Source organism: Mustela lutreola, chromosome 4 (genome assembly GCF_030435805.1).
Source record: "Mustela lutreola isolate mMusLut2 chromosome 4, mMusLut2.pri, whole genome shotgun sequence".
NCBI classification, from domain to species: Eukaryota; Metazoa; Chordata; class Mammalia; order Carnivora; family Mustelidae; genus Mustela; species Mustela lutreola.
In genome coordinates, this window is record NC_081293.1 from 51820808 (window position 1) to 51845424 (window position 24617).

The following is a 24617-nucleotide window of genomic DNA, read 5'->3' on the forward strand; positions in this document are numbered from 1 at the left end:
TCTAAGATGTACCTGTTTAGAATTACACCTTTATACCTTGTGAAGGAGGCCTTGAAGTTATGATCTAGCAGATAACGATCTCAAATTCCTTATCAACTCAAGTAAGTGTATCAGCAGAGGTAAGGAAATATATGAAGGGAACTTTTCTTCCCACATTTAAGTGCATTTTTAATCTGTCCCAGCAACCAGACAAATAGGTACTCAAAAAAAAAAAGAGTGAAGGTAGTTTTTAAAGTACCACCTTAAAAATCACAAAGAGTAAACCATAGGCAGTGCACACCACTAAAGTGATCAGGCAGTTAAACAAAAGAATAATTCATTCAGAGTGAGCCTCGTGAGAAAACCTAAGAGATAACTCCAGAGTCAGAACTGATGAGTGAGGGACTACCTCACCAGGATAAAACAGGGAGATCGTAGGGTTGAAATTTATTAAACTGAACATACAGATAATGTTTCCATGCCCTTTTGTCACTATCCATGATACCATGGGCAGGTAAAGAATTTTAATGAATCTGTAAAGCCCATCAAAAGGACTGTCAGAATACATTTCTCAGGCAGAGTTTGCAATGTCTTATTTCCAAGGCTCCCTCCCAGTCAGGTCTTAAAAGCGACAGAACCACATAGAGCTTATCCAGTTAAACCTTTCTAGGAGGAAGAAGAATCATTACACAACACTGTCATTCTTCAGTGAATGAAACATTTCCTCTATCCAACCATCAAGCAGCTGTCAAAAATGATGATAAGATATGAAATTACGTGCAGCAATCAAGGACAATATCAAACATGCCAAATAATGACAGTGGCTGACATTTATAGCACACTTACCGTAATTGTCATAGACCCTGTCCTAGGCTATTTACTTCTGTTCTCTCATTGAACTCCCACAAAATCCAAGAGGTAGGTGCTACCATTATCTAATTCTTCTAGTGAGGAAATCAAGGCACAAAATAGTTAACTAGTTCAACGTAGAAGAACTAGGCTATGGCTGGCTCTTGAGTTTTTCTTAACTACTACTATACTGACTTCCTAAACAACAGTATGCTATGGTATTTTGCAGGTTTGTTATTGTTTTTCAAGATAACCATCATCAGAGAAATACTGTGTTTTCTATGTTAAAGTAACACTTGGGGAGGAAAAAAGTTTCAGTAGGCTTAGAGAAGAACATTTGAAGATTAACACTAAGAGATTATTTTTTAGAAATCCAATTCACCACCACTCAGTCTGCTGGGAGTGTGTGTGTATGTGTATATATATATATACCCATATATATATCCATATATAAAACTACATACAGGGGCACCTGGGTGGCTAGACGCTTAAGCATCTGATTCTTAGTTTTGGCTCAGGTCATGATCTCAGGGTCACGGAACAGAGCCCCATGCCTGGCTCCCAGCTCAGCAGCGAGTCTGCTTGTCCTCCTCTCTCCCTGCCCCCCGCCCCCTACTCATAGTGTCTCCCTCTCTTTCTCTTTCAAATAAAAAAATAAAACCTGGATGTGTATATAAAACATAGGCAACTATCATATGATTAGCAAGAAGGAAGAATGGCTTGGTAAGACAAATTCTTTGTGTAAGCACAATCGGACTTCCTTTTTCCATTTTAAGGCATGGTCTTAATAACTTAGACTGAGGAAAAGGCAGAGGTACCTGTACTTTGATAGCATTTTGAGTACTGCAATTTGGCCAATGGTCAATCCAGTGTCTCCACCTAGCAATTCTTTGAGTTCAACATCACCTCCTATTTGACCACTCTTTTTCTATCTTATTCTAGGCAATCTGAGTCTTTTTCATGCCTGATGATTTCTTGATACTGCCACTGAAGTTTCCAGAACACTGTCCCTTTCATTTAGAGCCACACAGAGCTGGGTTGTACTACACTTCACCAGTAGGTGTCATGAACTGCAACACCACATACACCAACTCGAGGACCTCTTAAATGGAGACTGAGGGTTATAGAAAACAAGTGATTCTACTTGTATTCAGCTTGAAAACCTAGAAATCTCTACACTGGATTTATCTGCAATGTAAAATACTCCAAACTGAATTACCAGTGCTGCTATGAAATCAAAGCTTAATATGTAGCATTATATAAACAAAAATATCTTTGTCACTGCTAATATCCTAACTTCCCCCCCACCTACATTTACTTTTTAAATTTAAAAACTATGCAATAACCAAATAATTGCTTTAAAATACAAATGCAGTTTTGACAGGTCTATAAATAACATATAGCTATAGAGGAGACACGGTATACCCGCATTTGAAACAATACCAACTTACCACTACTGCCACAATCTGCACAAGAGAGGAGTTCTTCTGGTTTCTTTTCACGATTTGATTCTTTAGTCCCCAAACAGAAGCTACATATCGGAATGGGATCAGCACGGGGCTATGATAAAATTAAAATGAAAAAATACTATCAGTTTTCCATTTAAAAATTAACAACAAAACATTAAAGTCAAAGCTTCTTACATATTTCTTAACAATGGAAAATCTGCTGAATAAGGTATTCCAATCAACATTTTCTGATTAAAAACTCTTTAATTATTTGATGCTAAAGTATTCCTAAATACTGTATTTAAGATTCAGAAGGAATTCTTATTAAACCAATGAAACCTAAGACATTTATAGATTATATAACCTTCCTAAAATGAACATTATTGAAGATCCTCTTGGGGGCACCCGGCTGGCTCAGTCGGAACAGTGTGTGATTCTTGATTTCAAGGTCATGAGTTCAAGCCCCATGCTGGGTACAGAGATTATTCCCCCCAAAAAAGAAAGAAAGAAAGAAAGAAAGAAAGAAAGAAAGAAAGAAAAGATTCATTTGAAATCTCAATCATTGCTCTAATTTATAGGCCTATAATAAATGGACTCATCTATTCAGCTTATAATTTATCAATATCATCTAGTTGTTATTTCAGACTGTTTTTACTCAACTTTCTCAACTGTTTTAGTGCAGGTTACTATTATTTTATCTATTAAATTTTTGACCTAAAATATTGTTAAGGTTTTAGGTGACATAATAACAAGAGTCAGAACTAAGCAAGAAATTTAAAATTCTGTAGCATCACTTGGGAAGCTCAAAAGATCACTAACAAGAACTTTCTGGCACCAAGGTCTTCAAAAGTAAATCATACCATGCCACACAAAAGAGATAAACCCTCAATCTCTGACATTCCCACTTTAATAAAAGAAACAACAGAACATTTGTCCAACCCTCTAGTACTCTTTAGCTCTCACTGAGGAAATTGCTTTTAACAATGTATAAAGTGTCTCCAACGTTATTCATGGCTACCAACAATGCTAATATTCCCATTCGTATGAATAGTTGACTCTGCCTAAAGATCTGGTCACATTTATTCTGAACAGCCAAAACTGTATGAAAATTAAAATTTTATTGCATATTCCAAGCCTTCACACATGTTGTCTCTAGCCATCTGAATGTAACTATAACGTATTTGTATTTGAATCTCATGAATCAAAAATTCAGGGCAGAAAAAGTTAGCATAATCATACATGTTTTTTTAATGTAAATTAAAAAACAAGATTTTGCAAGGTCTAACTTGTAAAATATACATCAGCATAGAATAAACCTAATTTGTTCAGCTACTCTATCCCAAATGCCTAGTTAATACATTGCCCGATACACAGTAGGCACTCAAGATATATGTTAATTGAATGAATGGAAGAAACATATGCCAGTTAAAAGAAGAAACCCTCATCTCTAAGATACTATTTCAAATGGTTATAATGATTCCAACAAATGTCTTGGTTCACTGTGAAAACATGTCATCAAAAACCAGAATTCATCTTATGACTGAGGATTTGCAAAATTGTTCAATATGATTGTTAATTTCATCCTACAATGTGTTCATTATCTTGCCCTTATTTTCAGTTTAATTTGTTCTTTTAATATGCACAGGATTTACTTTCTGAAGTAGCTATGCAAATGTGTTTTGTAGCCCCAGTTAAAAAGCAGAGTATAAAACACTTTGTACTAGAAAAACCCAAAAAGAAAAGCTACAACAAATTGGTCACTGACTCCAGCCACAATTTTTTAAATGCCAGATAATCAGCACTGCATAATTATGGATCCATAGTTATTACTTGCAACTGCTCAACTGTAGTACCTTGGGAACACTTTTGTTCCTTTAAATAGCAATTAAAAGAACAATCTGGTTTTAAAGTGACAACATTCCCTTGATAGATTCTAGCTAAAACCCAGTCCTTGTACTAATGGGATTCCTACTTTCATTTGATATAACAATGCTCAAGCCATTGCTGCCATCCTTGTGGTGATAAATAATTTACAAAATGTCACATATCATTCATGCAATGAAACAAATCCAAACCCGCAATCCCATTTTTCTTTCCCCAATGAATTTTTAGCTGTAAGAAAGACATGGCCATCAGCCAGCACTCACGCTCATTTTCCGTTTTTAACTAAAGGTAACACAAAGGACAAAGGTTGCTAGTAGTTCATGGCCAGAAAGACTGATGTCCCACACTCTGTCCAATAATAGAAAGCATAGATGCTATCACTTCACGCTACATTCAAGTGAACCCTACCACGCGGATGTATGCTCACAACCATTTATTTTAGGGATAACTATCTCAAGATACTCTATAAAACCACTGCATTATACAGAAATGTCTGCCCTGCTGAATTATTGATAATTCAAGGCACTTTTTGCTAACCTCAGTATAGCCGAGTCTAATTAACTTTAAAAAATTGTCACTTGTAAGAAATGAAACTTTTACAGTAATGCATGTAAATGGGTCACAAAATTATTATGATTCACTATGCTCAATCAGGCTTCATATAAACTGTTTCAGAAAATAATCCCTGTTAATAGATTAAAATGGACTGCCGTCAGAAAGAGGTCCAAATAAATGGCAATTCAATCCTACACAAGTCTACCACGGACAAATCACATTTAAGAGGTCTGCAAATGAAACCAAACATTCTAATTCCTAACTACTTTCTTTGAAATTTCACAAAGGCACGTAACCTGTTGATCACATTTTCTTACCAGCATGACTGTTTCAAAATAATCTCAAAAATTAATACCCATGATGGATAGGTTTAAACTCTGAAACCTGTTCGGGAAACTACTCCTCTTCATCTCCCAAGCAATGATGGTCCTAGTGTAGCTGCTGGGCTAGAAGCCACTTTATACTATCTCATTTAATTATCTCAACAATCCTGCCAGAAACATTTATTACTATACCCCCCCCTTTTTTTTGAAGGAAACTGAGGATCTGTAAGTGAGGTAACTTATTTAAAGTTGCCCCAAGTTCAACTGCGGTACTGGGACTCAAACACAGGTCTGTTTTCATTAAAGCCCATTTCTCGCCTTCAGTATTTACTCCTCCACCCCCAACTCTCCTCTCAGAAAAACAAACATTTAGAATTATCTTTCCACCAGTGGGAATAACTCTTTCCTAATATGTTCATAATCTTTTCCATCCAATTTCTCCCATGACCAATCACATGTTTTTTAAAGCTATTTTAAAAGCAACCACTAGGGGCGCCTGGGTGGCTCAGTGGGTTAAGCCGCTGCCTTCGGCTCAGGTCATGATCTCAGAGTCCTGGGATGGAGCCCCGCATCGGGCTCTCTGCTCAGCAGGGAGCTTGCTTCCTCCTCTCTCTCTGCCTGCCTCTCTGCCTGCTTGTCATCTCTCTCTGTCAAATAAATAAATAAAATTTTTAAAAAAAATAATAAAAAATAAAAGCAACCACTACTGTCCTATAGATTATTTATTAGTTACAATGGTGATAAGGTACCTTTACAATGGAGACACCACCTTATCCAAGTGATCAAACCTATCACCAGGATATGACAAACTGACATTATATGCCTTCCAAGTATGGCATTAAAGGACTCAGCATGGCCTATGCATGGTTCTTGCTGGAATTCTTCACCCAGAATCTAACCGTAAGGAACCAATCAAGCAAATCCAAATTTAGGGACATTCTGAAAAACTACTGGCCTGGACTCTTCAAAAAATGCCAATGTCACGTAAGACCCAATAAAAGGCAGAACCAATTTAGACAACTTAAGCGACCCAAAAACTAAATCCAGTCTGTGATTCTTTTTTTTTTTTAAGATTTTATTTATTTATTTGATAGAGAGAGACACAGAGAGAGAGGGAACACTAGCAGGGGAAGTGGGAAGGGGAGAAGCAGACTCCCCACCGAGCAGGGAGCCCAACGTGGGGCTTGATCCCAGGATCCTGAGACCTTGACCTGAGCTGAAGGCAGACGCTTAACTGACTGAGCCACCCAGGTGCCCCCCAGTATATGATTCTTATATGGATTCTAGATTTTTAAAAAAAAAATTACCCTGGGGCACCTGGGTGGTGCAGTGGGTTAGGCACCCAAATCTGGGTTTCCGCTCCAGTCCTGATCTCAGGGTTGGTGCTCAATGTGGAGTAGCCTTGAGACTCTGCCTGCCTCCCCCACCACACCACTCTCTCTCTCTCTCTCAAATAAATAGATAAATAAACCTTTAAAAAACTTTACTTGGATAATTAGGGAAATACACACTAAATAGTAGACAATATACAAACCGGATAGAACATAAATTTCTTCGGTCAACAAAACTGAGTTCATAAGAGAGAATGCCCTTGTTCTCGGCAATTATGTGCTGAAATATTTTGCAGTAAAGTGTCAAGATGTCTGTAACTTAAGCTCAAAAGATGCTTGTGTATTTGTTCATGTATTAACAATGTCAAAGGCTGGCAAATCTATGTGAAGGTTACATGGAAGCTCATTTTATTATTCTTTCAATCTTTCTGCATGTGTACAGTTTACCAAACAAAACACTGGGAAGGGGGTGTAAAACAGTTACCCCCTCCACTCTTAAAAAAAGATCTAGAATGGATTGGATTATTATATAATTGGATTACATGCATTTATACAATGAAGTATCTCAATCCAATTAGAGATTCACAGGCAATACAGAGGACACAGGAACTGTCAATCTGTATAGCGGGGGGGGGGGCAAGTACCAACACTCTTGAGGACATATGACCCAGTTTTCTTCAACAAATAAATTAAAAGGGAGGCAGAGTGAGCAAGCAAGGAAGAGAGAGGGATAGATTCAGAATAAGAGCCAATAGGTTAAGAGAGATTTAAAAGGCTAATCGAGGGCGCCTGGGTGGCTCAGTGGTTAAGCCGCTGCCTTCGGCTCGGGTCATGATCTCAGGGTCCTGGGATCGAGTCCCGCATCGGGCTCTCTGCTCGGCAGGGAGCCTGCTTCCTCCTCTCTCTCTCTGCCTGCCTCTCTACCTACTTGTGATTTCTCTCTGTCAAATAAATAAATAAAATCTTTAAAAAAAAAAAATAAAAGGCTAATCGACCAATCACAATGTATGGTCCTCATCCTGATAATGATTCTTTTTTTTTTTTTTTTTTTTTTTTTAAGATTTTACTTATTTATTTGGCAGAGACAGAGCACAAGCAGGGGAAGCAGCAGGGAGAGGGAGAAAAAGAAGCAGGCTCCCTATTGGGCAGGGAGATGGATGCTGGACTCCATCCCAGGACCCCAGGATCATGACCCGAGCCGAAGGCCAATGCTAAACTGAGCTACCCAAGTGCCCCCTGATAATGATTTAAATAAAGTATAAAATAAAACAAAATGGGATGACCCATTAAAGGAACTGGGGCTAGTCAGCCTTGAACAGACTGATGGGAAGGAACAAGCTGGAGGTCTTCATCCCAGGAAAAAGGGCTAGATGTATTCTTCATGGCTCCGGAGCGCAAAACCTGAACAGGGCTTATCCTAGAGGGAGTTAATGTAACAGAAATGTCCAGATATTGAATGGATTTTTTTTTTCCTGCTTCATTTTTAAAATTGTGGTAAAATACACATAACACAAAATTTACCATTTTAACCATTTTTAAAGTATACAGAGTTCAGTGACATTAAGTATATTCATTGTTGTGCAACCAGTACCATCATTTATCTCCAGAACTTTTCATCTACACAATCTAAAACTCTGTCCCCACTAAAAATTAGCTCCCTTCTACTTTGTCTCCGTGAATTTGACTATCCTAGGTACCTCATGTAAGTGGAATCATATAGTCTCCACAGGATGGATGATTTCTGGAAGGCCCCCTACAATCAGAAAATACCATGGGGGAGGCTGGACCAGGATGGTGAGGATGCCACAGAAGACAAGGCAACCTCACACAAGCTGGGGGGCCCTTTCCGGATCATATATTTTAATGGTTCCATGGTTGGATAATCTCTCTGTCTCTTCCCAACTCTGCTTTAATTTTTTTTTTATTGATTCCATTATACTTAAGAAGACATGTTATAGTAAGTCTTCAGGACCCTCAATCTCAAAATTAAATAACGTTTTCTGAGAAAACATTCTTTAATTCCAAGACAGTTCATTTTGAGAAGTTTTATATTTGCTTATGGTTGCTTTTGTTTCTGCCCTGAAGGAAACCACATGTTTATTAATCTTGTCAGTCTAAGTAAGTGGAGAAAAATAAATGAAAGTTCATGCTAGATTGGAGTCAGGTGCACATCCTCTTTACAATGACACAAAAAAAGGTTTTGTCTCCATGATCTCCACTCACAAGGACATACCCCTCTCTTTCCATTATCCCCTATGGATTCATCTCCAAGAGTCATCTAGAACACTCTTGAATCTACTTAAAAATCACACCATTTTAGTTCCTATTGTGAAAAGCAACTCAGTATATTTCATCTATGCATTCATACCTGGATCACTGTAAAGCCTGATTTAAATATTGATCTCTGAGTCACAGTTTTCCTTCTTCAGAAAAGGGCACCATAGTGTCTGCATTGTCTATCTCTGTGGCTGATAAAAGCTCAAATGTGTGTGAAAGTTCTTTGCACACTATAAAGCTCTATTCAAATATTGTGATTATTGGAAAATTCACGTCAGGTATAAAAATAAAAAGAACAAACAACAAACAACTTTAAGTCCTTAACAAACATCAACACAAATGAATTGTTGTGGAGCTCAGAATTAGTCTATAATAGACTTTGACTCTGTGCCCCATGATAAATATTAATCTTAGAGGGTTGTTACGGGGTTTTTTTAAACAAATTAATCAGGGAGTAAATGAACAGGATAGAAAATGTATCCACTGAGATCCAAGAGGCCTGATTTACTAAAAGGAAAGGTCAAAGAAAAAGATGCCAAAGGAAGAAAAGCACAAACAAATATAAAAACTGTAGATACCACAAAAGTAAACAAAGCTTTATACCTAAGTATCAAACAGTTCATTTTTGGAGCGTATTCTCTACACTTCAGCTCAGACAACTTAATTCGGTAACTCCAGGCAGTGTTGTAGAGAAAAGGGTTTGAAGGCTCGTCCATATGCATCTTTTCAAATTGTGCCTTTTATCATCTCCTACCTGCAATCCGAGGTTAGGTCATGCTTTGCTGTTTACCAAAATGCTTTCCTCGAGTGTCTCACAAGTGACAAACATGGACAGGACCGTGGCTTTTTCTGTCTCTGATTTACAGGTCAGTTAAACGCCTCCCTAAGGTCAGACAGCTGTCAAGACCGAGGGTCCCAGGCTGCTGACTGCAAGCCCTTTGCTCTTGCACTCTACCACTGCTAGTCCCTCATTTTCTTTGGCGCTCAGATTCAGATAGCACCTTATCAGAGAGGCTTATCCCTGACCCTTCTCTCTGAAATTGCATTCCACCAGCACCACAGCGAACCCCCTGGCCTTGCTGTGCTTTTCTGCATAGCATTCCTCACTGCCTGACATATTCTATATCATCTCTTTTGTTTCACTCACTGAACTATCAAAGCTCCATTCTGAGGTCACAGACTTCGTTCACTGCTGTAGCTCCAGCTTCAAAGTGCAGTTGTGGAATAAATGAACAAATGAACAAACTGCTTTTAGGTTAGGAAGTGGTTTCTCTGGTTCAACAAGGTCCCAAAGACTACTGTTCTTTAATATGTGTCCTTAATAACTATAATAGGATGAGTTAAGCAACTATCCATGGCAAGGTGGCTTCCATCACTGTCCAATCTAAAGGCTTTTTTCATACTCTAATCATTTATAATGAATGACCGTTTGTGCATAATTGTCCTTTTCTGGGTATAACCTGACAAGATAGAACCAAAATTTAAATATCAGCTGGGAGGAAATTATCTCGCTCAGTGACAGTCACTACAGGTTGTGTGTAAAATACATCCGGGGTCGTGCCCAGTGGCTAGTTCGTAACTGTGAGCCTCCCAAGCTTTATTCCCCCTCTCAAGAAAGAATGTAAGTTTAAAAAACATAGTAGCAGGAGTCAAGGAAGATGAATACACTGAAGTGAGAATTAAGAAAATTATAACAAGAGCATGTTCAATCTATCAAAAATATTTTACAAATTTTGGGGCTTTACAAACTTCACAACTGATAGCACAAGTACCACAAAGACTGAAAAATGTCTGGTTTTTCTTTTCTTTCTTTCTTTTTTATTTTTTTTTGCACTTTTTTTTTTGGACACTAATAAAGAATTAGGTTTCGTTTCTTGCCACTTAACCCACTCATTCAAGTGATCAAGCTCACTCCTAATTAGGATATAGATCACGCACACTCACCATTTCCCTTTAGGGCAATCTGCTGTAAGATACAGTCTTTGGAAATATAGTAATTCTGAAAGTATGGACTTCCTGTGATGCTCTAAATTGTCTTGGATTTTAAGAGCATTATCTTGCTCCCATCAGCCTGTGCTATAACTGTGGTCAGTTACAGCCACGCCTCTGCAGGAAGGCTTGGGGACTGGCTCACCCTCGCGGCCATCCTGAGATCCCTTCAGATCCTTCAGGGTCACAAGAGAACCTTGTTTGTGACATGTCTGTTGCCATTTTCTCTACAGTCGCAGACCTTTTTGTTTTATTCTAAGGCTATTCTTGCAATTCTATTATGAATTTTGATCGGAATAGATGCCTAAATAATTTCTTCCAGAAGATAATTGGAGATACTGTAAGACTTCTCACAGGCAACAATTTTACCCTAATTTTACACTCGCCGTATAGATTTTTGTTCTATCACTTCCCCTGCTCATTATACTTCTCTGTGGGTAATTGGTTCTGTGAGGGAGCACTACATTATCCCCACTGGCTCTGGACTGAGTTTCTGCATTACTCTGGGCAAAAGGATTTATTATTGCTAATGTATGGAGATCTTAAATGGGACTGCTATATTTTACCTCCTTGTCACAGTGAAGAGCATTCTCTGTATTTTAAGACTGACAAGTAAATTAAATCTAATAAAATAAAAATATTTAAAAGTGTCTCTATACATATTCATAAATGTCACTTCTTTTTTTCATTTAAAGAATCACTTAAAAACAAAAAAGCAGGATCAATGACCAATACTGGGAAATGCTCACAGTCAGAAGCTGATTCAGAAGCCAAAAGCACTAAAAGCTTGGCCTCAAAGAAATTAGAAAAGGAGAGAAGGAAAGATTTTCTAAGAACATCAGCCCCAGCAGTTATCAATTGTGTGGAGCTAACTGAAATGCTCCCACTGTATATACTCTAGAACTTGTTCTAATTAGGCAGGTGTGCCATTTATAAGAGTGCTGATTAAGGAAAGGGATTCTATTGGAAGGAAACAAATCTAATCTGGCATACAGCATTTAACAATAGCATCTCATTTTTGTTGTTGTTGTTTATTTGGTTTTGGAGATAAAGTGTACGAATTTGCAGAGGGTGGGGAGCCCAGTCAAAAAACTGCCTTCCCCAGCATCTTTAATTTCTTATCTGGACAGGGACTTGGCTTCTAAGATTTCATCTGAACGTCCCTCCTCCACCCCTACCATTAGAAACTGCAGATACTGCATTTATCTTCTTAAGAGGGATCAAAGTCTGATTCAACACAGCTGGAAATTCAACACATGGTTACAGGAAGTCTGCTTAGGATTTACAAACTATTCTCTTTGGCAAGCATGTCACAATATTAGCAATGTAATAGAAACTCTACTCTATTCTTTGAAAAATGGAATTTAAAATCAATTCATATTCAAGTGTCACAAATCCTTAATGTTTTTTTCCAAACTATTTTTTTCTTAAGAGCAGTTTTAGGTTTACAGGAAAACTGAGAAGAAGGTACAGAAGTTTCCCCAATCTCCCTGACCCACACATACATAGTCTCCCTCATTATCAACATCCCTCCCTTCCCCACACCCGAGCTGTACCTTTGCTAGAAGTGAAGAACCTACAATGAACGTCACACATAAGTCACCTGAGCCCACAGACAACATCAGGGTTCTCTCTTGGTTTTAGACATTCTATGGGTTTGGAAAAATTTATACTGACATGTATCTACCATCATGGTATCACACAGGGTATTTTCACTGCCGTAAACATCCACCTGTTCATCATTCCCTCCCCTCTAACTCCTGGCAACCACTGATCTTTTTCATTGTATCCACAGTTTTACTGTTTCCAGAATGTCATACAGCTGGAATAAGAAAACTGGCTTTCTTGGTTACCCCAAGGCATTCATTTAAATCTAGATGGGGTGCCCAACACCCCATGTAGGTACAGTGTGAATCACAGCCATTCTCATTACCAATTCCACCAAGAGAAACCTGCACTGACTGCTCAGAGACACAGGGTACTGAATTTATTGTAATTAGATCCAAAAAGGAAGTAGAATGGTGAAAGGAGACATAGATAGGTAGCTATTAACTAGAAAAGTCACATGTTAGTCAGCTTCTCAATATTATCATTACCATCACCAGCACCCTGACAATTTTCTGCATTCAGAGATTTATGTCAGTTAAGATGCTATGTACTATTCAGTAAGTTACTAATGTTTACTCAGCACCCAACTATGCCAAGGAGAATATAATTGGTACTCCAAGCGCTTGTTGTCACAGAACGAATAGAAGTAGTGTAATTCCATTACCACACTTAATTCTCAATTGCCCTGTGGGCACATAAACCATCTGGTGTACAGAGTTTCCATGCCCTTGACTTTTCTGCTTTCGTTTTCCTCACTTTCAGATTACCTTTGACCCTTTCAATTATAGTAGTCATAAGCAGCAGGAAAAGAGAACTATTAGGGTAATTACTGACCTTGCTTTTTTGGACTCTTCCCTAACTTCTTTGTGGTGGAGGTTCTAGATCTACTGATGCTTTGGGTCAGGTACCCCCACGAGCACTTAAATGACACTACTGGTGATCTCTGCTCTTTGGTGCGCCGGCATGACTGCAAGCTGTGTGGGAAGCACACACAACATAAGCCTCCCCCCTGCCAATGCAAGCTACAGCAAGGCCAGGAAGAGAAACACCAGATGTCCTATGTTTTCCCCCGAGGGGCAAAGATTTTTAAGCTCAATTTCCTAGAATGAAGCCTACTAAAGGGTATTCAGTAGGTAGAGGAAAGCTTTGTGACATCTTTTTTTCTGTGTGTATTTTAAGTCAAAGCTTAGTATACTGTGAGCTTTTTGAAGGAGATCCTTGTTTGTTTACCTAAATTAGCACACATAATGACGAAGCCTACAGTGCAGATGTTTGATCACTATTTGCTGAATATATACATTTAGCATTATTTCTCATACCTGGTACTTGCTCACTGTTTCCCAAATTACATTTTTTACTTTATTATATAAATGGTAAATAAAAAATAGAACAGCATGTGGTTATGGGTGACAATAAATACTTTTAAAATGTTTGCCCATTTTGAACCTTCATATCCACTCATACATTTTTTAAATCGTAAAATATACATAACATAGTATGTACCGCTTTATTTTTAACTGGAAAGTTCAGTAGCACTGAGTCTTTCATGCTGTTGTACAACTAACTTAATGTATGTTTCACATATAATGGAATGGACAGTTCAAAGTTTTGAATAAATGCATATACTCATGTAAACACACATCTCTAACAAAATACAGAACACTGCATAAACCCAGAAGTTCTCTCCGGCCCCTCCCCAGTCAAGTCCTTTCCGGTCTCCTTCCCAAGTAACCACTACTCTTGATTTCTACCACCATAGTTTGATTTGATCTGCTCTAGAACTTCATGTAAACGGAACCAAACATGGAATTCTTTTTGTGGGGCTGCTTTCAACTCACTGTATAGTCATAGTCATTCACATTGCTGCATATATCAATAATTCATTTCGAAATTTTTTCAAAGTTTTCAAAATTTCAAAAGAAATCATTTCTTTTTACTGCTAAGTATTTTAACTAATAAACAAAAACTTGTTTATTCTCTCTATAGATGATCAGCATTCAAGTTGTTTTCAGCTTAGAGCTAAAATGAATAAAACTGTTATAAACATTCTTGAATAAATACTTAACGTGGACATGTGTTTTCATCTCTCTTGTGTAAATGCCTAGGAGTGGAACAGCTGGGTCATAAGTCAGGAAGATGCTTATCTTTGTCAAAAACCCGTAACTAAGTTAATGGAGAAAAGGAAAAAAGTTAATTACCAAAATAAGACATAAGAAGGGAGAATCACTACAAATCTTGAACACATTAAAATGATGGGAAATACCAGGAAGAGCTTTATGCCAAAAAATTAGACAACTCAAATAGGCAAATTCATTGATAGACCAAATTAATAAAACACAAGAGAAAAAAGAACATCTGCGTAACTGTAAATCCATTAAAGAAAATGATTCATAACTTAAAAAAAAACCAACCCTGAACAGAACTCAGGCCCAGACACCTTTGCTGGTAAAATCTTTCAAATATTTAAGAATACAATACCAATCTTATAGGATCTATTAAAAAGAAATAAAACAAACAAAAAATAGAAAAAGAGGAAGTATTTCTCAACTAATTTTATTAGCCCAGCATAACTGATTCCAAAGTCAGATGAAAACATTACCATAAAAGAAAATTAAAAGAACAACCAGTATCTCTCATTAACATAAACCCATTTGTTTTCTTCTTAAATTTTATTTTTTAAAAAAATCAACTTCACTAAGGTATAATTTATATATAATAAAATGTACCCTTTTAAAGTTGGTCACTCATGTATGTATATAATTATGACAACAACAGAAACTCAGAATCCTTTTTTTATCACCTCAGAGAAGTTCCCTTAAGGGTGAGCTAGGTGAAGGGGATTTAGAGCAGACGTTAATCAGCACTGAGCACCATATGGTATTGTTGAATCACTGTATTATACACCCGAAACTAAGAGAACACTGTATGTTAACTATTCCAGAGTTAAAACAAAAAGCAAGTTCCCTCAAGCATTTCTGCAGTTCCATTCCCTCTACAGACCCAGGCAACTACAGATCTGCTATTTAACACTATACATTATTTTGGCTGTTCTACAATTTCATGTTATGACATCACACAGTGTATACTCTTTGTGACTTCATGTTTTTTATATTCATCCACACTGTTGCATATGAGTAGTTTACTCCTCTTAACAGTTCATGGTATCTCACTGTATCAATATTTCTAAATCAGTTAATCCATTCATCTACTGATGGACATTTGCACTCTACAGTTTTGAGCTGTATGAATAAAGCCAATATGAACACTCGTGTAAAAGTCTTTTTGTATGTATGTTTTCATTTTTCTTTGGTAAAAAGAAAAAAGTAGAATTGTGGGGTCATAATGGTAAGTGCATGTTTAAAGTTATAACAAGTCGTCAGTTCATCCATGGTGAGTGTACCATTTTACACTCCTAGGACTCGCACCTGGCACTGCCAGTCTTTTTAATTTACCCATTTGAGGCAGTGTGTAGGTATGTCCTGTTGCTCTTTTAATTTGCATATCCTTGACAGCTAATGATGTTAGATATGTTTTCATGTGCTTAATGCCCATTCATATATCTTCTTTTGTGCAGTTTCCTTTGGACTCTTCTGCCTGTCACCTTGTCTACTGCAATCTATTGCCAGATCACTTTACAGTGAAAAATCTGTTGTCCCAGCTAGTGAGAATGCTCCAGGCTGTCAGTTTTCAGTTGTCATGCCCCTCAAGGATTGCTTCTGCTGCAGAAGAGTCATGTCACCTAAGGACATGTGACATGCTTCCTCCTGGGGTGGCCCACATCCAAATGGTACGAGTCCTTATCACTGACTGATTATAAAGGCACGCTTAACTTGACCCAACTCTTGTCCCAATTCTGTCCAGCCCTGAAGAGCCAATCTAGCCTCCGAGCTACATATGAACTCGGCCAAGGCTGTCACTGAGCTGCGTCACTGCTCTCCTTCCTCAAAACAGATGGAGTTTCGTTACTCTTAGGATTAGATGATAATCCTAATGGCATCCCTTAATAAATATCCTATACACAAAACTTTTATCTCAGAACCAGCCTGCCAAGGAACACAATCTGTAACATCTTTTTTTTTTTTTTAAGATTTTTAAAAATTTATTTATTTGACAGAGAGACAGAGATCACAAGTGGGCAGAGAGGCAGACAGACAGAGGGGAACCAGGCTCCTGCTGAGCAGAAAGCCCAATGCAGGCTTGATCCCAGGACCCTGAAATCATGACCCGAGCAGAAGGCAGGGGCTTAACCCACTGAGCCACCCAGGCGCCCCTGTAACACCTATTTTTCAAATTGGGTTGTCTTACTGGGATGTAAGAGTTCCTTAGATATGTATACTGAATACAAGTCCTTTGTATGTATGTGTAAATAGAATAATAATGTGTATTATGACTATTTTCTTGCATGTGGTGGTTTGTCTCTTCATTTTCCTAACAATTTCTTTTGAAAAACATCAGTTTTAAATTTTGATGAGGTCCCATTTATCAGTTTTAATCTTTAGATCCAACCTAAGAAATCTTCGCCTATTCAATCGAAGTTGCAAGGGCTTTGTACCCTATTTCCTTCTGATTTCATGGTTTTTAGTCTTTAAGTCTATGACCCATTTTTTAGTTAATTTTTGTATGTGGAGTGTGTAAGAATCAAGATTCACTTTTTTCTGTATGTACATCCAATTATTCCAGCATCATTTATTCTGAGAATTTTCTTCTTCCTACTAAATTAGTCCTTCAATTTTGGTCTTTTGTTTCCAAATTGATTTTAGCTATTCTAGGTTCTTTGCATTGCCATATCATTTTAAAAATTAGCTTGTCAAATCTAGGAAAATTAGTCTCCTGGGATTTCCACTGGAATTGTGTTGATCAGTTTGTAAAGTAGTGACTTTATAATATTACTGAGTTTTCTAATCCATGAACATAGGTATTTCTCCATTTGCTTAGGTTTTCTTTAACTTCCTTCAACAATGCTTTAGTTTCCAGGGTATATCTTTTGTTCATATTTTGCTAAATTTATCCCCATATATTTTCATACTATTTGATGCTGCTGTAAATGTTATTTCAATTTCTGAACGTTCGTTGCTATTATACAGAATACAATGGGATTTATTAACCTTGCATCATTACTTCAGTTCACTCTACTTTTAATAATTTTCTTAAAGATTCCTTAGTATTTTCTATAATATAAATAATCATGATGTGAAACTAGAGACATGTTTACTCTTTCTCCCAATCTGTATGTTTTTCATTTCATTATCCTGCCTTATTGCATTAGCTAGGAACTCCAGTACAGCACTGAATAGAAATGATGAAAGGGCGCATACCTGTCTTATTCCTGACTTTAGGAAGGAAGTAGATGGTCTTTTACCATTACTAATGGTAATGGTACTAATGGTGTTAGCTGTGCTGTATTTTTTTTTTTTTAAGATTTGTATCAGACTGATGAAATTTCTTCTATTCCTAGTTTGCTGAGAGGTTTTTTGTTTTTGTTTTTGTTTTAATGATGAATACATTTTTAGTTTTGTCAACTGCTTTTCCCCTATCTATTAAGATGATCAAATGTTGTCTTCATTTTAGAGTATTAAGCCAACCTTGCATTTCTGGATAAATCCCATTCTGGATTTATTTTAGAATATATTATCCTTTTAATAGATTCCTGGTTGATTTGCCATATTTCTTGATCTTGGTGTTTATGTCATGGATAATAATTTCCCACAGTTTCCCTTTTTTGCCATGTCTTTGGGCAGTTTTGGTATCAAAGTAATGGTGAGCTCATAAATGAATTGGGATGTGTTTCCTCCTACTTTCTGAAAGAATTTATCTAACACCTGGATTGTTAAATGTTTTAAAGATTTCACCATTTACATTCACTGCCTACTCTTAACTGCAGGTCTAAGGCCCAGACATATAAATGAGTTTATACACATGAACATGCCTTAAAAGTAAGAAAAAAAATACGTAAGTATTAAAAATCATAGCTTGAGGGGCACCTGGCTGGCTCAGTTGGTGGAGCATGTAACTCTGAATCTTGGGGTCATGAGACAAGACCTACACTGATGTACAGTGGTGGAGTTTACTTTAAAAAAAAAAAAAAAAAGTGGGGCACCTAGGTGGCTCAGTGGGTTAAAGCCTCTGCCTTCAGCTCAGGTCATGATCCCAGGGTCCCTGGGATGGAGCCCCACATCGGGCTCTCTGCTCAGTGGGGAGCCTGTTCCCCCCCCTTTGCCTCTCTGCCTACTTATGATCTCTGTCAAATTAATAAATTTAAAAAAAAAAGATATGGCTTAAATCACTTCAATGAAAGGGCTATTTTTATTTTGTTGTTTTTTAAATTACATAGAGCAGCACTGAGCGGCTCTGTTGGCTGAGCGCCTGGCTCTTGGTTTCAGCTCAGGTTCTGATTTCAGGGTCATGGGATCAAGCCTCACATAGGACTCCACGCTCAACATGGAGTCTGCTTGAGAGATTCTCTGCTTTTCCCTCTTCTTCTGCCCCTCCCCTGACTTGTGCTCGTTCTCTCTCAAATAAAACTTGTAACTAAATAAATAAGATTACATATATACACAGTTACAAAAAATAAAGTACAAAGATATACAGAATGAAAGAGAAGTCTCCCAGCTATGTTTAATCCCTGGACATTCAAATCCAAACATTCATTGATAGGCCCGGCACATGCAAATATATAGCATCTTCAAAAAGAAAGGCAAAAGTGAGTTACACTAAACTGTTTTTATTACCACCTTTCTGCTTCTACAAAAATGTACATATGTGCATTTGCATGTGCAAATATACCTGCAGGATAAATTCCTAGACATGAGAATGCTGAGTCACAGAACATGGGCCCTTCTAACCACCTGAGGTTGTGCCACCGCATATTTCTAATATTTTATCAAATTTTCCCTTGTCAGTTTTAACTTAAACTTGCTTTTCAAATCATCTAATAAAAAGTGGATTCAAAGGTCACACTTTAAGGAAGAAATGAGAATTTTTTCCTTATTCCTTAGAATATGATAATACAAACAAAACTGTGCCTCCACAACCATTCCTAATTCATGGTTCGTGGGTGTCCTTGTATATATCCTCACAATTTCTACATGGGAGGAAACAAACCACACAAAGGTGGAAGCACCAGCCAAACAACACAGAGAACAGTGAATGAAATGCTACTCTACCATCCAATGAATCATCTTGACACCAAAAAGTTAATTAAAGTACGATTATAAGAGAACTGCACTGTGTGTGTATGTGAGAAAGGGAGGGGTGTGTAATAACTGTTGATACTGTGAGTTAAAAGGAAACTCTCCAAAGCCAGCTTGACAGACACCAGCCCATACAATTTCAGTCTTCTTTCCCATCAGTGTCACAACAAAGAACAATCTGCAATCAGTGAGCACAGTCCCATCTACAGAATTATAATTTATTATCGCAGGCATGGTTCTTCTCCTCTCCCTTCTTCTTCCCTCTTTCCGATTACCTGCCACATGTCTATTGTGAAGGCCTTGCTCATGTGGTAGACATGAGCTTGTCCACTGTTGGTAGTGATCTCTGAATTATTCAGATGATTTTGAAGATAGTTTGGTTGGGGAGGAGGGGTGACAAGAAATCATGTAGATTAGTGCTTCTCAAACCTTAATATGCAAGCAAAACACCTAGATCTTGTTAAAATGCAGATTCTGATTCAGCAGTTCTGGGACGGGGCCACAGACATTTCTAACAAGCTCCCTGGCAATACCGATACTGCTGACCTGTGGTCCACACCTTCGAGTAATATACTTTTAAACAGTAACCCCCAAATTAGTCATACTCAGTGTTGGAATAGGATTCTCCAGTTCAGTATGAGGATTTACCATAAAGCAAAACCCTGGAATGAATGCCCTGAAGGGGGTGCTATTATGATACTGACAGTAGTAGTTCATGCGGTGGTAGGTACAGTAGTCAGTAGCAGTAGTAGCAACAGTAACTGGCAGCAGCCAACATCTGAAGAGTACTCACTAAGAACAGATATTTGGGTAAGCACTTAACTAACCACTAGAGTATCAGAAGGCAGGCACTATTATTTCCACATTACAGATGTGGAAAATGAAGTGAATTTTCCCAAGATCATTATGCTCCAGGACTACTGCAGAACCTGGTCTCTGGTTATCAAGTCCACCATCTCTGTGTAGTAATGGACATCATCATTTCTCAACTTGACACTGAGGAGGGGACAACTGTTTAAATACCTTATTTTCTAGTTCTTGTAGTCCAGCTTAGATAAATAAAAAGACCAATTCACTGTAACTGTTCACTTTGGGTCAAGGTCAAGAAGAATTTTAAACTATTATTTGACATTACAGATAATCTACCCTTGAATAATCAAGACTGGCTGTGTGTTCAGAGGCCACAGAGATGATAGTGTTGTTTTTAAATCTCCTGGCTCTATTTGTTAACTATGGTATGACAGAGTGAAAGAGTTGGCTTTTGAAGTTATCTGAAGCCTAACTCTGGTTACAATATGAATTCCAGCATATTTGGCTTCCAATCTACATTTTACGCTTTTTAGAGATCAAGTTAAACATAACAGTTCTCAGTCAAAAAAGCCCTGTAGAGTAACCTGATCTGAACGGGGGCGCTTTAACTCAATGCCAAATAAAAAGCATGATCGCCTTATTCCACACAAATACATTCTCGGATAGGCCAATTAATCATGAATATAACTTTTCAGACATTACATAATTTCACATAGACTTGCTTCTAGTGCCTGCCAAAGAAAACAGCAATTTGTATCACTAGGAATAAATCTACATTTGAAAAGAAATGAAAGTTACAAACATGAAATAGTGTAGCTCTGGTCACCTCTTTCATTCCATACTCCTTCATAATTTCTCTAATAATTTTATTTTGCAAAGCAGTCATTAATAAAACCTAAAATGATATAAGCTGTGAAATTACATAAAGTAAAATAGGAAATCCAAGTAATTTTTACACCAATAAGAGTAGCAACCTCTCAGATATGAGTAATGTCACTCTATATACACCTATATATACACACACACACACACACACAAACGACTTTATTAGTCATATGCACACTTGATACATAATTCTGGGTCCTCCAATATCAATCTAACAACACTGGTACATTAAATCATTTATTGTTATTTTAAGAAGATTCCATTTTCCTACCTAAAATTATTTGTTTTCCAAATAAATGTTTCACTGATACATTCCATGGTAAATCAGGAATAAAAGATTAATTTAAAAGCAACCCACCAATATCTACAGTCAGCATTTTAAAATATAAATAATCAATAGAAGGTGGTAAGTGTTCTACTTCGAAAATACACCCACAAGGGTGGCTCAGTCAGTTAAGCATCTGACCCCTGATTTCAGCTCAGGTCATGGAGCCTGCTTAAGATTTTCTCTCCCTCTCCCTCTGCCCCCTCCCCTCACCCATTTGCACTTGCTCTCTCTCACTCTTAAAGAAATAAAAATGATAAACATTAAGAAAGAAAGAAAGGAAGGAAGGAAGATAGATAGATAGATAGACAGACAGACAGAAAGAAGATATACTATCAGCTCAGGATTACTTTCAGCATGTTGATAAAATTCCTTAACAGAATATTTACAAGCAACAAAACTAGGAAAACAAAAGCAATTAATTTTCTCATGCCAAATACAAGCTGTACTGAAGATACATATGGTTTAATGGGGCATGCATAAAAAGATGCAGATTGGGCACCTGGGTGGCTCAATTGGTTAAGCGACTGCCTTCAGCTCAGGTCATGATCCTGGAGTCTCAGGATCGAGTCCCACATGCGGCTCCCTGCTCAGCAAGGAGTCTGCTTCTCCCTCTTACCCTTCCTCTCTTTCTCTCTCTCTCAAATAAATAAATAAAATCTTAAAAAAAAAAAAAGATGCAGATTTATCTGAACAGTCCCTGCCCGAGTCATTTTTAAAGAGGGTGCTGTCCTTCGCACTATCATTTTTTTAAAAAAGTAACTTCTCTTTCATTTATTTAAATTGGGTGACTAGTGTCTGCTTTTGGAACTTTCCTCAGGAAAATCTGTCACCCTAATCGTTAGGACTCAAAAGCATACAAGGGCCCATACATACATATATGGGGCTCTGGTGCTTTTAAGCAAAGACAAAACCACTAACGCCAGATCTTCAGTAGATGTGCACAAACAACCTGTATGATGCGTCCTAAACCTTTACCTCAGCCAGGACTTTGTGAACTTTACATTGTGTGTTTTGCATTTACCAAAAATGTATTTTTTTCATTTCCCTAAAAAAATGAAGTTACATCACAATTCTGAATGTTTTTCGGAACTATATAACTATGTATGTGTAAGTGTGGATGTGTGTGCACACGTGTGTGTAAAATGTGGTGGTGTGCCTTTCATTCCCCCCCAATTAATAAGTAGTCATAGTAACAGCTGATATTTATTGCCTACTTACATTGCGCTGGGTACTGTGTGAAGTGCTTAAATTATTTCAACAATATCAGGTAGGTGTTATGATTTTCCCAATCTTATTAAGGAGGAAACTGTGGCACAGAAAACTCAAATAATGGGCCCAAAGGAGCACAGCTGCAAGTGGCAGAGCTCAGATTCCAAGTCAGGTAGTTGACCTTAGAACCCGCTTTGTTCGCCCCCCATGTGAGTCTCTAAATTAGGAACAGTAACCAGAACAGGGATGGGATATACTGTTATTACACATAAGTCAAGGGCAAGGGTCATTTTGGAAGGGGGAAGTGGAGGTGAGTTTATAATGGGGGTGGATATTAGAGGAAGAAGCTATGGGAGGTCTATTATTGTGAGGGAAGATGAAAAGAAGACCATCAGCAATTCTCTGCTTAATTCAAACTGACTTTTACAGAAGATGGAATTTCAGGAGTTATTTAGAACGGAAGAAAAAAGAACAAGAGAGTCTAAGAAAATAACAGTGCTTGGGAGATGGCTCAAAAGACTAATGTAATGAGTTCACAAGCAAGGTGAGAGAGAGAGAATGAAAAAACTGGGGACCTAAGTAGCAGCAGATGAGAGTAATGAGATAATCCAGAGCCTGCTGGCGACTGGCTTTGATGCATGGGGTGAACAGCTAGAGTAGATGCAAAAGGAAATGAGAAACCACTGTAAAGATTTAAGGAAGGGGTAGGCATGGTCAGGAAGTCCTCACAGCAAGAGTGACCACCCATTCTAGGGACTTGGACGAGAAGGCAAGGAGGGAAGATGGACAGGTCTAGAAGCTACTGAATTTAGTGGATTCCATAATGATTTCATGAAGACTGCTGTTATTCTGGACAAGCCTGTATGTTGAGGGGGGGTGGAAATCAGCCAGAAATTGCTCTAAATTCAATAAAATCTTCAGAAAATATTGCCAAGGCAGAAAACATCCTAATGCCTTTGCCAGTACAGCTAATTGCTTAGCAGTTACTGGCCATGAGCATAACAGAAATTGCAGACATTTTAAAAGACTTACACCATGAGGAACTATGTCTCAAAGCCTTTGAAATTTTTAGTGGTATCTGGGTGTGCTCTGAGCAAAGTTCTCTACCCATGTCACCAGAATAAAGATGATCATTTTCCAAAGAAAATTGTTGTCTCCTCGACTAAGTCAGTTATCCTCAGCATCCTCAGCTAAGATGTACATATGAATAATTTATACTCACCTGGTATGGTTAACATATGAGCATACTGTTCCAAAGACACAGCCAGTTTTCTTAACAGTCCAGATCACAGAATTCCTACCAGTCCTTCTCATTTCATTAAAGGGATAAAATACAAACACTTACAGGGGGAAAATAACTTTAGTAGCTTATTGATTTAGCTTTAGGAGTATTTCACAACTGAGTCCTTTTTAACAGCATACAACCAGGGGCATATCGAATCAATACTGAACATCTACCTTGCAGTTGGGGCTCATGAATTAGTCAGCATCTACTCAAACCCAAAGCATCAGGCAAAAATCAACAGTGACCTAAATCTCTTTGAACACTGTAGAATCCCCCAAGTGACGTTATTTGTTTACAATAATGACAACAAACTCAAACCCCAACCACAAGCAACCAAACTAGCACCTCCACTCATGAGCTATTTATTTTTAAGTTACCTCTTTTTGAAGGCACTAAGAGCAGGAATTAAGGTTGCCACTTGCAATACCTCCTACATTGCTGTATTAGCCACAGCATGTAACACTACAAACCGAAAGCTGAGAAAGGGCCAGGAATAACCCCCAGGCCACATGGCAAAATAAGGGGGTGCAGGGAATCTGGATCCCTCCCCTAGATTCAATGGGCTATTGTTACGCCACGTAACCTATTTCCTGATCCGCATGGGAGACAATAGAGGAAAAAATGGTGTGTAAGCAGAAAGTCTTTCCTCATGAGCTGCAAATTATAT

At 37.8% G+C, this 24617-nt stretch overlaps 1 protein-coding gene across 5 annotated transcripts in view; it reads right to left on the bottom strand.

Moving 5' to 3' along the window:
• Positions 1–24617, bottom strand: part of KAT6B (lysine acetyltransferase 6B) — a 188790-nt gene that overhangs the window by 65198 nt on the left and 98975 nt on the right. For all 5 annotated transcript variants that reach the window (XM_059169836.1, XM_059169835.1, XM_059169834.1 and 2 more), the window contains exon 4: positions 2280–2388. In XM_059169836.1, coding sequence (XP_059025819.1) covers positions 2280–2388 — 109 coding nt within the window. The remainder of the gene's footprint in view (positions 1–2279; positions 2389–24617) is intronic.